Source organism: Rhipicephalus sanguineus, chromosome 10 (genome assembly GCF_013339695.2).
Source record: "Rhipicephalus sanguineus isolate Rsan-2018 chromosome 10, BIME_Rsan_1.4, whole genome shotgun sequence".
In the NCBI taxonomy this organism is placed as follows: domain Eukaryota; kingdom Metazoa; phylum Arthropoda; class Arachnida; order Ixodida; family Ixodidae; genus Rhipicephalus; species Rhipicephalus sanguineus.
This window is the reverse complement of record NC_051185.1, coordinates 63,130,255-63,147,635: the sequence shown is the minus strand read 5'-3', so window position 1 is coordinate 63,147,635 and position 17,381 is coordinate 63,130,255. Positions and strand designations below refer to the sequence as shown.

Here is a 17,381-nt window from a genome sequence, read left to right as displayed (position 1 = left end):
GAAATACGATATTTACTCACTACCTTTATAATTACTTTTTCTATGATGAAAGATACTGAAGACATTAATTATAGAAATTAAATTAACTTTTTAAAGGGGCACTAAAGAGCAAAACGATTTTTCTCGCATTAGTAAAGTAGTCTTCCACGATACCAAAAACACCACGCTTTCTGCGCGAAGACGCTTAATAAGCGAGAAAACGCGCAAAAAGAAAATACACGTGGCGACGCCACCTTGGAATTCCCGCATCATTTGCCGTGACATCAGAGATTTTTGACGGCGCCTGCTTGGGCCTACGTAGTTCCTAATCGGTTAAACCGAAGTACATAGTCCTCTGAGGGGGCCAGAGACTTGACATAACGAGTTTGTTGAAATTTCGTCGAGCCAGTGGCGCCAAAATAGGTTAAATGCTCTTTGAAGTCTTTTACGTCACAAATTACAAAGTTCGGTGCAAAATTTAAAAATGAAACTTTGAACTTGGTTTTCTCCTCTAATAATAAACATATGGTGGTGAAATAAACTACACAAGAGTTCTCCGAGCACACTTTATCAATCTAAACCAATTCATTGTTTCTCTTTAGTGTCCCTTTAATGAGAGGAGACAGGCAGTCATGTCAAGTGGGAGATTTGAAGTACTTCTAGCTACAGGAGCCCATTGCTGCTTTGAGATTTCCAAAATGCGGCCGCTGGTGATATTTCGTGTGATGAAATTCCACCAGTTCACTGGAAAAACCAAAGTGCCCAAGAGCGCAACTGTCATAACCCGGCAGACGACCAAAGTGACATCACTGTTTCCAACGATTACAGTGGCGGTAGCTTTTCTGCATTCATTAACCCACATGCGCCACTATTATGGCAAGCACAACGCCCGCAAAGTAAAGTACATCGATGGTTGATTACGCAAAGCGATGCTCGCTCATTCTGGGCATCTCAGAAGAGATGCCCAGACCAAAGAACAACTTGTTACAATATTTGTACCTTAGATTTTTGTCCTGGTATGGAGCACATGGTCCCAGAGTCGTATAAATCAGACACAAAGAGCTTTGAAAATTTCTTATGCACAGTAACTCCATTTCTATATCAGGTGTAACTTCCCCGTCCTGCATTAGTGTCATTCTTTGTTATCAGCAGCTGTCATCTCGGAGCGCAGGTGCAATGCATCGGCAATGAAGTTATCAGAACTGTGGAACAAGGATTTCAACATGACAAGCCAAAGTGTTCCGACATCAACCACATTTGTGCGAAACAAGGAACAACATAAGCCTGTCCAGAACAGCACAGGGCAGGGCGTTGCTTGAGTATGGAGAGCACACGTCAATACAGCATCAGTCAAAAATGCAAAATGGATGGGACTGCTCAACAAAGTAGTCTGCCGGCACAAACCCACGTTACCCACACCTGCTCTGTCACACCTGATGACACAACTGGTTAACACAACACTGAAAAACTTATCCAGAAGTACCAGTGAATGTCCCTTGTGGCAAAGTACTACAGAAATACTGAAAAATTGTTGCTCTGTCTCTTCATGTCTTACTCAACGAGCCAGTATTCTTTTCTGGCAATTTTACCGGTGTCACACGATCACTTCTGATCGGGATCGGGCCTAATCTAGATGGTTGGCTCCTTCATGCACGCCGCAGAAGGGGCTAATCACTGTTCGGAAATGCGATCCCAATCAAGCTTAATCGCGATCAGCAGCGCACCACGTGGCACCGGCAATTACGGTTAAATCCAGGTTGAATACGTTTTACGAGAATGTGTTGTAGGGAAACAGTAAAGCAGCAGGCACAGGTGGAAGGGCCATTAAAAAGAAAATGTTTTTACTGAACTTCCACTGATGAAAACAACACGACTCAAACGAACTGCAGTACTAAACACGCTGAGCACACAAATATTGGTCAAACAAATGTGCAAGACACAAAAGACGCACCATTGAGCACTTTTAGCTTCACACAGATGACTCAATAAAAAAAAAAAAAGAAGTTAAGCTCGTGCAGTCAGCTCAAATACAAATCACCGAGAATTCTTGTGGAAAAAAATGAAAATGAACATGATCTCACAAGACAAGAAAAATTGGTTGATAAAAGTAACATTGACGATACCTATGAGAACAAGAATTAACCAGTTTTCACACAACACGCATGTCTGCGCACACATTCACCACCAAAAGAAAAACGAATTCGGTTGTCTGCTGACATTTTTTTCTAGTCAGCCAGTAAAAAACCTTATTACACATAGCATAATTTATCGCCGTGAAGGTGCGTTCACGAACAACCTAGATTTTCCAGGCAACATAAAAAGTCGTAGCATGACAGTAGCGATTCCGACAACTATCTAGTGTGGATGAAAAGTCCATGCGTGCTATATTTTCTCATGGCACTCAGGTACTCGGTTGGAAGGCCATCTACCCAGACTACTTGAGATGGCTGCGTCAGGCTGTAGCTGGTGTAACTTCGCTCACTAAACAGCAAAGCGTCTTGATTGGGAGTTCTGGTCCACGCCACTCGCTCACAGTTGTATACTACAGAGACGCCACGGGAGAAGACAAACTTCCTGCGTTCCCAAATGAGTCTCGACTCTAATCTGCTCCTCGTCAATTACCGAGCAAAATATTTTAGCCGCCAGGCACCCCAGTCATCAAATTAACAGCACTGAAATGGAAACGGTTTTCTTCATGGACGTCCTCGTCTTGAGACGAGCTGGCAACGGTAACCCGGGAACAGCGTTGGATTGAAAAATACTTGAAGAATCGCCAGAAAACGTTGAAGCACAGCGGCCACTTCTCTCGTGGAATAATGCTATCCTCACCCTCTTGAAGTCTAGCAGAAGCGTTGACTTAAAAATTCCATACTGCGTTTGCATTACTCTGAAAAATAGAAAATCCTTCCTCGCTTGTTAAAAAAGGCAGCAAAAGTCGATTCTTTTGGATTTTTCTGGCTTATGGTGCGTTGTCTGCAGTGTCATGGTGATGTCAAGAGTTCTTGCAATGTCTTCATTTGGGTTATTTCCTTTGTGCACGACAGATTTACGATTAAAGTTGCCAGGCTGAACATCAGCTTATCTACAAATGCCTATTAATGGGAAAAGAACATCATGGACTAGTTTCAGCCACACACTGCCACCATACTTGTACAAGAATTTCAGTGCCAAATAGCCACGCTGTTTTCATTTCCGTGTTCTTTCTAATAAACCGAGCGTGCAGTAACATCAACGATGATCATCTTCAGCAGAGTATTCTGGCAGTATTCTATTGCATTAATTCCTAGCTACTCATGACTGTGGGTGAAACGGAATTTTACGAGGAAAACAAAAACACCCTGACGAGCCTCTTCAGCACTATATGCCCAAACCACAAGCTAGTAGCAGTCACAATGACCTGTTGACAATGTCGATCATTCTTTTGGGAAGCTATCAATTTTGTTCCGTTCACACTTGGTCAAGTGCACATAACGCTGTGTCAAGTGCATGCGGTGATCAACCTACAAGAAAGGGCACGAGGTGTGGCTGGGCCAAATTCATAACCAGACACTTTCATCGAACTAAAGCCTCCCATAACAGTCTCAACGACCATGTTGGGCAACGAAAATTTAGAAAACGTGAAAGCTCGTACAAAGAGCAAATAGCTGGACAAGCTTGCCTGTTCGACACAAACAACACTGGTGTTACACGGCCATTCCTGCAGGGCTAGAGCACGGGGGAGGGGGTGCGGGGTCAGTTGTTTTCCAGGTGTGATAACCATTCCCCCCCCCCCACTGGTGTGCCAGAAAGCAAATTGCATAGCTAGCTTCTTCAGGACTGTCCCTGCATTCCGTCCAACCATGAGGAAAATCCTGATGCTACCTCTGCATTTTCCATTGTGATCAAGCCCCAATACAAATTTGAACTTCTCGATCTCGACTGCAAGGTGTAGACCGGAACGTTCTACACCTTGCGCAAATCGGCCCATCCGATCCTGATTAAGCACGATCATAACTGAAAGTGCGATGTGTGACAACCATATCAGATATGGCTCACAAAAGTGCAACAACTGTACGAGAGGCTAGAGCCCTAGGAAATACATAGCTGCATCACCCTGCTTTTATACCCCTGTCACACGGCCACCACCGAACTCCGTTTATCTCCGTTCCGCATTGAACTCCTTAATGAAGCTTAACGAGAATGGAGTTGTGGCCGTGCTACACGGCTCGGTGCAAGCTTTCGACGGTTGCCGCATGGAGCAGAAACAGCGCTGCTGCGCTCGTCGAAACGTCCAATTTTTTGCTTCTGCAGTCTCCTTTAAAGTAACAATAACGTGTCTTTGTGTGTTGATGAAGTGCTCGGAATCACCATTGCTGTCACAGTGCCTGTGCGTGCGCCTCACACGTGCAGAAACAAATATGGCGCGACGCTTCACAGCGGCGGCTTGGCGAGGCGTTGGTGTGGAGAGTACAAGCGCTGATGTCCAAAAAAATTGAACTAAAACTTACACTACGGGGCGTGAAATGCTACGCAAAAAAGAGCATAGTTTTTAAAATTATAATTGAGCTCATTAGGACGACTTTGCTAGTGCGGTTTTCAGCGTAGCAGAAGCTGGCTGGGAACGAGAGTACTCCATCGAGCCGAAATGGTCATTACCGAACTCCCTCCACCAAAAGCTCCATTTAACTTCCTCAGCGAAATGGTGACTGTGTGACATGAACCCCATCTCCCTCGAGGAAAAGACGAGGGAGTTAAACGGAGTTAACGGGTGCCCGTGTGACAGGGGTATTACTCAACTTCTTCAGGAGGGCTTTTAGAGAAGCTTTTCAAATCACTAAGCACCGCAGCTTTTACAGCCGGAACTTGCCAGATGATGTACATTCGAACTACGGTCAATGACGTTTGTTGCCAACCTTTAGCAGCAGCACTGAAGCTCATCCTTGCTGTAGGCAAGAGGCTTGGAGCACAGCACCAACAAGGAGTACCTGACATACCTCATCAATGAAAAAAGCCCCGGTTTTAGTTTTCCCAACAGGCTGCGCACGTGGTCAGGTATCTAACCTGTGACAAAAAAAAATTTGAGCGGATTTACTGACAAATTCTTGACTCAACAACCAGGATGTACCGCAAACTTTTGTCGTGATAGAGCTTGAGCATGTGATGATGTGACGTGTGTTTTTTACATGTATAAGTATCAGTGTTTCCTGAAATAAACTTCAGTTGTTAGTTTGCGCTTGTCTGTTTAAGTGTTCCTTTCTAGTCCTCGTGTGTTTTTGCGCAACGTTAAATTTTCCAGTTTCCATTCACTGTCTGTTAGAAACGATCGGCCTGTGACAAACACACCTTGTGGCACACTGTCTCGCTGTCTGTTCCAGTTGTCCTTCTAGGAAATGTGGCCAAGTAAGAGAAAGTGGCAAGACAACAACGACTCCATCCATGCCATTTTCTATACGTGACTGCGTTTCTTGGAGCAGCAAGTGGAATGTGGCGAGGTCACACGGTGCATCCTTGCAAAGTGTCGTTGAGCGGACGACACCTTGCAAATGATAAGGGTTAACTAACTTATTGCTGGAAAGACTGCCTGAATTTGTTGCTAAGAGACTTCTGCCAAAGAAGGAGACTCGGAAACAATGCATTTAGCAAAACGTACTATATTACACATGAGCGAGATTACACCGGCTACAGATGGCGCTGGAAAAAGCAGGTGCATCATACATGAAAGGTGTAGCAATAGATGCTCATGCTCGCACCAGGAGGAAGGGTAGTGTCGCAACAAAACATCTCGGCACACAAGGCCTTCCTCTGACCCCATATCTGCCTTGTCCCATCAGTTCACAAGGACACCCGAGGAGATCTGCCGAGCAAACAACATGAGGGTGTGTTCCTTCAAAATACCTTTCCAGGCACCTTACCGATTTTGCAATCCACTGGTTTAACGCGCACACTCAGTAGGAAACATGACCGATTTCCCGACTCTGCTATTGGCGTGGAAGAAACAAGTACTTTCCTCAACAAATGAAATGCGTTAGACTTTCTTCAATTCCATAATATGCCGCTCAGCAAAACTTGCTTGCCTGGCGAGGTAGCTCTATGAAAAGTGCATGACCAATGCATTGATATCCAGACATGGCCGCCCAAAAACATGAGTAAGCACGGACGGGAGCCCCGACTATTAGATGGGAGCGCCGAAGGTCACACACCAACATTACCTCAACTGTGCTTTTGTGTTGGAAACTTCACAGTTTCTATAAATCTGCATTGCGACATCTGAAGGTCCATAAACATTGATACGAATCAAATTACATTCGTTGAGTACTGTAATGTCTCTTTCGAAAGTAAGCAGGCCACCTGGAACATGACTGCCGCGTAAATCTTAGCCATCCAGTGCACCTCTTACAGTGCCCCATAACTTTCATAGGACTCTAAGCGTGAGAAAGCTTTGCTGTCTTCACACCACATCGCGCCTGCAACACTTGAGATGTGGCCATGGGGTGCCTGGTTTTTTGAACAGCCTACAGAACCCTAGTGGGTACGAGAACCCGAATTTCCCAATCGCTCGGGGGGCACTGGAATCGATCGGCAAGCTTCATGCCAATGCACCGTGTACTAGCCTGTGCAAAAAGTCGAGCATTCTGAAGCTCACACTTCAACTGTCGCTGATAGCACCGGACTGAGCGCAACACGACTCAAGAAACACCTACATGGGTACCTCCAAGTGAGATTTCAGTTACATGCCAAACGGATGATTCGGTAACATTTACAAAGGCTGCATGAATGTGTCTGCATGTATATATGTACAGATATATAAACATCAGAGCTTGGGATGTTGTCCACAGTTCCGACGCTTTGATCGCGTTGTCAGTGCGACGCAATGAGACGAGTTTATGCTGCCGAAAGCCCTTCTCGTTTCTACATCTCTTGTCCCCCCACCCCCATGACAGTGTTGCTTCTTTTTCAAGTGTGCTTGCCTCTTTTTAGATGTCTCAGCATTGTGACAATCTTTTTAGCACCAAGCATATGCAGCCAAAAACAAAAAAGTAAGATCCCAATAGACGCGGCTTATAGAAGTGGGGCCGACACTACAGGAAATGAAATCTTGGTTTGAGCTGGCTGCTGCTTTGGGAAAAAACAGTGCAAAGCAGATGTAGGAATGAGAAACACAGACCACCATCCCGTTGTGTGTGTTCATATGTCTACGTGTATTTTGCGCCGTTTATTTTTGCCGAATTGCGCAGCCTGGCTGTGCGTCTGAAATTCATGAAAGCTTCCCTTCTGTCGGTTCAACGATGTGCAATTTCTACGTTGCGCAGGGAGCTGCATCACCGTTTTGGCACAAATTATTGCAACTACAAATTCTACGGATTGCACCAGTCAAAGACTACAAACAAACCTGCACCTGGGTTGTCACCTCGTGAGCTTGCACTATACGGAAACCCCTTCGCTCGTCTCACATCAAAGAAGTTGTGCTTCTGGCACACCACAAACACTCAGTGGCTCTAACACACACAAAATCAGAAAAGAAGCAGTAAAAAGGTCTGCAACCAAGTAGTATCCTTTGAATTAAGCAAATGCGATGAACACTAATGAAAGGTTTTTGCAGGGCTAGTTTTTAAGTGCAGCCAGCCAAAAAATATATATATACCCAATATAAAACTGAAAGGAACCATCTGAAAATGGACTGTTTGCTCAGGGCGTCTGCCTCACCACGCTAGACGTCTCGATAAAATCCCTGCCCGATATCTTAAAGAGAGACAGCGACGCACTGCCACTTGATACCACGACTTGACATAGCAGTCATGCAAGGCAGGAAAGCATTCTGCAAGGCCAAGCACTTCAAAGAAAAGTCCAACTTACACCGGCAAAAGTAGTTCGAATCACCGAAAGAGCGCATACTAAGTAGTATCAGGCAGCAACGTTTCCTTGCATAGAAAGTACTTAAACGCAGACAAGAGAGGGGAAGACACTTTTTTTTAAAGTTTCAAAAAAGAGGCCTGTAGTAGTAAGCGTTTCGTTAACACTGCATTTGTCCCGAAGCCGCCACAAAAGCGAGGTGACGACAAAACCAGCGACAAAACCGATACGGCTCGCGGAATAACCAAGCAGGCTGTCACTTTGATGCAACTGGCTTGCATCAAGGGCGTTTCTTGTGCACAACATTTCGGTGACCCAAATACTACTCGAGACCGATAACACCAGAGTAATAACCGTATGACAAGAGCATTACATGGCCGTTGCTCAACATAAAAAGGAGGGCAAGAGAAAAAAAGGTTGACAAAAGAAAATGAATACCTCGCAACTAAGGGCCGCGGTAGGCCACAAGAAGACAAGCATCAACACGACGAAACCGTTCTGTCGACGACACTAATCGATGCAAGCGCATGCAAAATCGTGGAACGAACACAGCAACAGGATTACACAGCACCGGAGGCGAGATGTGACATCATCAGTCGGTGAGCAGGTAATGAGGCGCTCAAAAAAATATATTCGATGACACAACACAAGAAGACCCATCAAACGGGGAGAAAGTTACGCAGAAAATAGGGACCAGAGATGTAGACTAAAGTTGTAGATGTAAGCAAAACAAACAAAAAAGAGACAACGGAAAAATACAGCAGTAACGGGACTAAAAAAACCGCGAGCAAAAAGAGCGGTGCGACCAGGACATGCAAGTGGGGAGACGGTTATAAAAGGTTAATAGGTCAACAAATAAATCGACGGCAACGTAAACATATGCAAAATAAGACAGCGAATGATGGCATCACGGGGAAAGTCGGTTACGCGCCACTATAGTGTGCGGTGCAATGATGGCAAACAATGATGAACACATACCCGGACACAAATAAAAAAACAAACAAAAACAGCCACCACCTCAGAAAAACAAACAAACAAATAAAACGAAAGCAAGATGACCGGGGAATAAAAAGAAAACAATATCAACACTGGTGATCCGCGACACCAAAAATACTAATCTATGCTTTGTTGTGTGCGCAGTGTTCTTGAAGCAATGTATAAATCCACTGACTGGCTCGCATTTAAAACAAGAAAAAAAAAATTTCTTTTTGAACACTGCACCTCTTCTTGTTCTAGTTGAAGGCAAAAAGAAGAGAGAAACACAATACACGAAAAAGAAAAAAGCAATCTATCCACAAAGCGTAATAACGTGGATGCAAGCACGTTCCCACGGAAGAAAGTCACTCGCGTTTGCTTGTAAAATAATAATAAAATTTCCTCGTGACTTGATAGAGAGTTGGAGGATGCGTGCTCCACTTGACAGTGGATCGCAGGGCAGCGGCACAAGACTCGAGCATTAAGCAAAAAACATTTTGGCACGAGCACTACGATAAAACACTGACACACGATTGTGTGCAAACTCATTTCACTCCTATCTTATACAAAAAAAAAAAAAGCTCTTTGTTTTGCCAGTGGTCTTTTGAAAACGACCAATGCAAATTTGTACTTGATAATTTTTTTGTTGTTGTTGCTGTTGCCTCGGCAAGACCTGACTAGCAACCTGAACTTGTCCGGCCCTTCCCGGCGTCTACGAAGCCGGCGCTGCGTTTCACGGGCCGACGCGACGCAGATTTGGTCAAGTGCCCTCTTTTTTTTTTTTTCACTTTCCGAAACGAAACCGGTTCGGAGTAAATAAACGAGAAAAATTCACCCGAGGGTGTCAAACAATACCTGCGAGAATGCCCCCATGGCAAGGGCTGCCACTTGTACGGCCATCAAGACAATACACAACTCAGAACCTTGACCACCACCAGAGTTGCGAAGGATAAGAAACGTCCAAAGTTTCCTTCAATGATAAACCACGGGCGTTTGGTGTCAGACGCCTGCACTCTTTCCTTTTGCGTGCACTTATCGCTGTGCCAGAGTTCCTTTCTCTAAAAAAAAAAAGAATCTTTTGTCCACTGTGCTCTGGAAGAACCTGGTTAAAAATACATCACGATTATGTAAGACACGTCAAGTTAGTAGTTCAGGAGTCGGCCTAAAATCTAAATCTCACAATCGTTGCTTCAAATGTCACTCGTTAACAAAGATTTTTCAGGCTGCCTGAGTACCACCGATACATTCCGACTAAAACTCATCCAGAATGTGGCTAGTTCAAAATGGCCTGTTCAAATTAGTCAGAAGCGGACGTGCTCGTACATTCCGTACACAACTAAGGAAAAATGTCCTATTCGTCAGTGAGCTTTGGCCTTGCAACACTCACTTCTAAGGACAGTGCAAAATTAAGCAAGGACTGACCACCAAGCCGGAGAGGCCCACTACTCGTAACACCTCGTAACTCACCCTATACATGCAATTCATTCAGCCCAAAAGCATTCGAAAGAGAATTGAGGGCCTTCTTACGTGCACGAAAGCGAAACAATAATAAAGAATGCAAACGGCCTGCATGCACACGGCACGGTGTCTACCAGTTAAAATAACTTCCACTGCAAAGTGAACAAACAGCGAAGGCTGAAAGAGACAGAACCGGTGAACAGTGGGACAAAAGAAAAAGAGCAATAAAAATTTTAAGCGAGAAGAACCACTCCTAAAATGACATTCCAGACAAGCTGCATGCAAGTTCCTTGCGACCAGCATAAAAACAAACAAACTTAACCTGGCGTAAGCAAACCCAACGAGAAAGCAACCTCTCCGAAGGCAAAAAATGTCCGACAGTTAAGGCTTTGAAATTTGCTGCAAGATGACACGATGCAGTCAGACCTCGTGGGTCGACTGCCTAACACTGCAGTCGGGCCACCAAACACGGGGGGCAGCACACCATGACTCCGCCCTTTTCACCACCGGCATTTACTTGAGGGAAGGCGCCGCAAGGAGCGAAAGGGGAGGGGAAAAACGGAAAGGATAGGGAAAACAACAGCTGAACGATGATGTCCAGAGCAGTATACTACACACCGCCTCTACCACCTTTCATTCCTCCATGTGTGCTATACGTCAAGCAGGGAGAAGGTCTAGGACCGCAGAAATGCTTAGGATCGAGCAACAAGGGGAAGAGGCCACCCAGAGGGCTTGCAAAGGCCAGGTAGAGTTCAGCCACTCTTGCATGGCTACAATCTATCGCCGGTACTGTGGATAAGATAAAAGACGCAATGCTAAGAAGAAGAAAACAGCCACATCGAAATTTCGTTAGAAATTAAAAGAAAGCAAACCAGCTCAAAGCGCAAGTCCAATGATCGTGAGCACTGGAGTTCAGTGTAACAGCACTACACGAGGAGCCCAGGATACGGCTCAAGATCAGTTAACAGAAACGAGAAGAAAGTCCCCAATCACAGGGAAAAACACAAGAATAGCTGGATGAATAGCGTGGCTCCAGGCAGGTTTCAAGCACAGAGAATGGGAAGAAGCAAGTAGCAGAAGCCACAGCCAGCGAGTAAACCGCTCCCGTTGTCTTGCTCCGTAAGACATGCCACACCAAACAGACGACGACACAACAATCGTGAGTGGCGGGTTTTTCCAGCAGGCCCCTTTCCCCAGTCTTGCACAAGTCTGAAGCGAACACACACACAAGAGGCTCAACCACCAATTCAGACACCACTGTGGCACTGAGTGACATCGTGCAATTTCAGCTGCGTGGCGACGCCACCGTGGCATCGCAACCTCGTAAACCGATCCGTGCCTCCTCCGCATGGCCTTGCTACTTGCATCCAACTGAGCCATCACAGGCCACCTTTTGCAATACTTCACAGCAACGGGCTTTCTTGCATCGGGTTTTTAAAACTCATTCCAAGGACCCTGAATGACCACCGTCTTCTGTGCAAACGTCAGGTTTCGGTAGTCGCGATTCGGTGCAGCCGAGGTTCTCTGCATGGCCTCGCATGTTTGCATGAAGTATAACACTTCACAAAAGAGTCTCCATGAAGCTATCCCGTGCATCCCGTTGAGCATCTGATGACACGACATGGCGCCCCAACTTCTTCGACGGCCGTGTGTCCTTGCCGAGGTGGAAGCGCGACGGCGGAAGTCGGGGGAGCTTCTCCTGAAGCGAGAGCCCGGTGTGTAGACTGTGCGAGCGTCTCGGTGAAAACCGCACGTTCAGATACTGGTCGAGTAGGAGCGCTTGCGCTTCCAACAGTCCGGGTGGACCTTCTTGACCTCGTCGGCACGAACCTTGGCTTCCTGAGAGTAGAGCTTCTTCTCTTCGGACTTCATCTTGCGCCACTGGTCCCCCAACATCACGCTGATGGCCCTGTGGTCAGAACACGTGAAGGGAGCATGACATGAATAGACAGATTCACTGTATTGAGCCACTTAAAGGGTGCAAGAGAAGTCTAAGCCTCACTTTCTGACGGTACGTGACGAAAGTCTGACTGTCATGGCATAAAATGAAAAATTGCTGTCCAAAGGTAGCACAAAGCTGTAAATTACAAGCTTTCACTTTCCATAGCTTCATATGGGTTTTCTCTAGAAACTCCCAAGAGTTTCTATGAAAGGAAGCTTTGCAGTCAAGAAAAAATTTGTCCTACTATGGGAATCAAACCCCGGACCGATGCATTCAAGTTGACCAATTTGGCCTAGCTGTACAGTCTGCTGACCCTCAAGTGTTGTCAGCTCGTATGGTACAGTGTTGGTCCGGAATTCGATGCCAAGACGAGGACAAACTTTACATTCTCTGTGGCTTGATGCTGCAGTTGACAAGATGACAGTTTCCATTTTTCATGAACCTTCTTCCAGATTGTGGGGGCTTTTGCAGAACAAATTTGCCATTGTCACTGCACTGGAGCACAAGACAAACAAGCCTCACTGGGCTCCTAGCACCGTGAGCAAAGCGACTACCAGCAGAACAAATACACAAATTCAATGAAAATGACAGATAATAGAATTTTGCGTAAGAGTTATGTATTTATTGATTTTACAAACCCTAAATTGCCATGGCACTGAAAAGAGCAGTGATATATTGTCACGGAGTGTATATAAACAAAATTAACAGAGTCAAATGTGCAGTATTATACAATAGTATCAGTGACAAATTACAAATGTTGAATGAAATATAAACAGAACGAAAGAAATCTCAAACAAAAACAAAGAAATAAAAACAGCATGCCAATTCAGTAAAAGGAAAGCACTTTATTTTCCTTCGGACTACCTGATTTTTCGAACTTCGTGGTCGCTAAGGGGTTGGAAAAGTAAGACACTGACTGTACTAAACCGCTCTCCTTCTCAAATGAAGTCTTATTACTATTAATATACCTGTTGTCCTTGCCAGGATGCATGTGGGAGTACTCTCCGCGGTGTTTCTGGGCGAACAGCATGAACCCGTTCATGGGCCGTCGGGGCTTGGCAGGGTCTGGGCACGATGTGTGGCGGGTCCGTGTGTTGAGAGACTTCTTGGACGGCGAGCACTGCGCCGACATGGCCGCAGGTTCCGACGGTGCAGGTGGCGGCGCGGGTGCCGGCGGTGATATGCAGTGCTGCAGAGGCAACAGTGTTGCTGTTTGATGATCATGAGAATTGAGGGGCAACTTTCATGTGCCGCAGCTTCAAAGCTAAAGAAGGAGCTTGTTTCTTTCTTACACACAATGAATGAAACCAACAGACAATTAAGCCAAGGACAACATAGGGTAAATTATTTGTGTTTTTTTAACTGCAGTGTAATTATTATGACCTAAAATGAAAGTAAGCGAAGTTGACAAAAAAAAAATCACCCTTTCCGCTGGTGGGATCCCGACCCACAAGCTTCGAATTACGCGTCCGATGCTCTACCCATTGAGCTACGATAGAGGGCGCTCTCTCGTCCACTTTTGTTGGGTACGTATGTGCGTTTAATCCCCGGGACTGTTAGCCAGCACCACTTGTAGCCAAGGCGGCGAGTGGGGAACACACTTTCTTTGCCAGAGGGCGCCACGTGGCACGCGGTCTTTTCAAACGAGGTGGCGGCTGACCAATTAACCTGTGCATGATACCTAAGGTATCAAGTCTGCCAGAACGAAGCCCTCACAATGAAAGTACAAAAGAAGGGGAATTGCTGCAGGGGCTCGTATCTTTGTTAGCTTCAAAGCTAAGGTTTCTCATGATATTTATCCCTTCTCACCGGCCCATTTTGGCGTGGACAAGTGCGCCTTAATTTCACGACAGCCAATTTTGCGTGCGAACAGCTCCTGGCATGTTCCAGCCTCAGCGGGCGGGCGCCTGCTCCAGCCTAAATCCGCCCCCCCCGTCCCCCAGCTATGTTTCAGGTGTGGGGCACCTAAGGCATAGTGGGGCACCACAAAAACCCGAACGAAAAGTGATGCTCTTGGAGGCGATTCATTGGGGCTGAGGAAGCTGAATGCCGGAGATGTCCACACACTGAAGGTGACTAGAAGATTCCTTCTTTCACCTTTAGGATATGGAAAATACAATAGGGTGCTGTGACAGGCCCACTCGCTGGCTAGATGCTTTGATAACTGTGTGCTCTGATTGGTGACGTAGCCTTAAGCGCTGAGCAGTAACAGGCAGCCAAAAGACCCGGCCTGTGTTAGAGAACGCCATGGATGCTTGAACCGCAAGTAGCGGTAAACACTTTTGAAGAAAAAAACAAACAAATTAAGATTCCCAAGGCCAACATATCGCATTTTCTTGCATATAACTTCCCCCCCCCCCCCCCCACTGCAATCTGCAGGTAAATAAAAATCATATTAAAATATCCCTGCGTATTGATGTACTACAGTGTAACTGCTGTGAAGCCAATTTGCACACTGAAATTCATATACAACCTGTACCTCGACTTTAGCTCCGAAATTTTTGTATATTTTGGGTAGGCTACACAAGAGAAAATATGGCAACTTTCACACAAGTGCATGCCACCTTGCCATCGCCACGTATGTAGCTTCCAGCATGTCGGAGAACACGAAAGGAAAAAAAAAGCAGTGGAGGCATGCAATGTTAACCGTTCACTACGCTCCTAGCCCACGAATCGGAAGTTTTCTTGCGACAGGAGGTTCGTGAAGCAGTGAACAGTGCTAAGGTCGTACTATGCTTTCTTAGGAAGAAATTAATGAGAAATAAGTCACTCAAGCCAAGGAAAGTATACGGGACATTATTTGTAGTAATTATGATATAAATGTGAAGAAATTAAAAGACAACTTGCAACCTGCAGGGACCGAACTTACAACCTTCGAATAACGAGTCCGATGCTCTACCAGTTGAGCTACGACAACAGTCGTCCTTCCGTAAACTTTTTATTGGGTATATCTGTGCATTTGACGCTGGTAAGAAAAAAAAAAAAAAAGTGTTCCACATTTGATATCATGGCTATGAGCAGCGCTGACTCACGCTATACCCAATAAATAATGTGATATACCCAATAAAAAAATTGGCACAGCTTGCAGCACTGTAAAATCTCGAGCAAGTGCCCCCCTCCCTTTTTCGGGAGATTTGAAATCAAATATGCGCCATTGACCAAGTAAACCCCCCCCCCCTCATTTTCGCTGTTTCATTCACTTTTTGTATGTACCCAATGAGGCGAATAAAAACAGTGAATGCATGCGCGTTCAATAAAGCATTTCATTAGAAACATGGGTGCGCCTTCTTTATTCTGAGCTGCTCCTCCACCGCCATCTTGAACTTTCATCCATGAACGAGCAAGCCCCCCCCCCCCCAATCTTGTCGGATTATCTTTCACCGTTGGGGGGCACGCTTGCTTGAAATTTTACGGTAAGCACAGCAGAGATGGTGGCCACCTAGCTGGTCCTGGCTTGGTGAGGCTTTTAACCTCTCACCTCTCGCTTTCACACCCCTTGCTATACTATACTGTACATGGCTGTGCTTGCTCTCTCTCTCTTTTTTTTTTATCTTTTTTGTGTCTGTTTCTTTCTATCTCTTTCTCTCTCTGCCTATTTCTTCCTCAGTCTTTTTCTCCCCTTTCTTTTTCTCTATTTTCCTCTTTCCCTTTCTTTCCATGTCTATGTTTCATAATGATGATAATTTCCTATCTACAACACACGGCCAACCTCGAGCGTAACAGCTCTGCTGTAAAAGTGTACGGGAGGATGATCACTGCCATAGCTCGTCTTTTAGGCCACTTTAATTTCTTCACATGTATATCATAACTCTTACAAGTAACGTCTCCTATACTTTTCTTGGCTTGGTTGTCTGTTCTGTTAGTTGTCATTAATGTTGTGTCTATCAAAGAAATACGAGCCCATAAATTCCCCTTCTTTCGTACTTTCTTAGGAAGGTGTTTCAGGGCAACCACAGAGCACCACTCTAGATGCCACGAGTCGCAGCAACAAGCAGCTTACTTTGGCCATGGTGCTGAGCGTGTAAGCAGCCGACCGGTCTTCGGGAGTTAGGGGCAGTACCCTGGAATGCATTGAAACGGCAGTGCACATCAACAATCACCAAGCCCAGAACCACTGCTAATTCAGTGCAGCAGAAAACAAGTTCCGTTGAAATTTGAAATTCACAAGACTAAGGAAGCCTTGTGAAGGGAAAAAATTTTGTGCATCTGACATGAGTGTAAGGCTGCAAGGATGCCACCATCTCGTGTTGATACACAAACGAATTCTCAGTCTTGTGCAAAGTGCATTAAAATAACCCGATATGATACACTCAATGCGTCTGTACAACAATTTACATGGATATAAGGAACCTGCAGCAATGCACATTCGGTGGTTACAGTGAAAATGGCACCGTCAACAGCCCAAGATTGCATCACTCAAATACTTTCATATTAGCATTTATAACAGACTCCCTTTAAGAGAAATTTGAGGGGACTGTGAAAAATTGTTTTTTGTATCAAAGGTGCCCCCAAAAGGGACATGTTAACATGACAGGTGCATCCAAATATGAACTCGCTCAGGTGGTACTGGTGGGCTAGTTGGTAGCACATGATCTTGAGGACAGCGGTGCAAAATTTAAGAAAACGTGGACGGGAAAACAAAAACACACAGCACAGGCGCTTTGTGTATCTTTGTTTGCCTGTCCATGTTTCCTTAAGTTTTGCATTGCTGTTCTCAAGATCATTCAAATATGTTATTTGAACCTAGTGAATGAAGTAAGCTTACAGTACAGGTACAGTAAAATCTCAATGATACGAATCTTTTGGGGTCATGAAAAATATTCGTATCAGCCGATATTCGTATCACCACGTGAGACTTTGGAAAGCAAATTACCAGACATGTTATGCATTTTGATAACCAAACTTCTTGAACAGCTTTCCTAACATTGCGCGCTATGCGTGATATGGAGTATGATCAGCTCTTATTGGTCCAGATGACTGTTATGGCTTTTGTGGTTGGCTGAAAACGTTGCCATCGCGGAAAACAAAGATCCGGTGTAATTTCGACTACCGTATTTACTCGAATCTAGGTCGGCCCCAATTCTAAGCTGACCCCCGAAATTCGCAAGGCCAGAAAAAAAAAATCTTAATCATTGTACTCGAATCTACGCCGACCCCCCCACTTTCGCACATCGTTTTTTCGAAAAAAAAAAAAAAA

The 17,381-nt window shown here is 45.2% G+C and overlaps 1 protein-coding gene across 1 annotated transcript in view; it reads right to left on the bottom strand.

Annotated features, from left to right (window-relative positions):
* Nucleotides 1-8,115: 8,115 nt before the first annotated feature.
* The window catches only part of LOC119371992 (protein capicua homolog), a 32,585-nt gene continuing 23,319 nt past the window's right edge, over nt 8,116-17,381 (bottom strand). The window contains exons 5-7 of the mRNA XM_037642433.2: nt 16,185-16,245; nt 13,153-13,373; nt 8,116-12,151 (exon numbers count right to left, since the gene is read on the bottom strand). Of these exons, the coding sequence (XP_037498361.1) occupies nt 11,998-12,151; nt 13,153-13,373; nt 16,185-16,245 (436 nt within the window). The 3' untranslated portion in view covers nt 8,116-11,997. The remainder of the gene's footprint in view (nt 12,152-13,152; nt 13,374-16,184; nt 16,246-17,381) is intronic.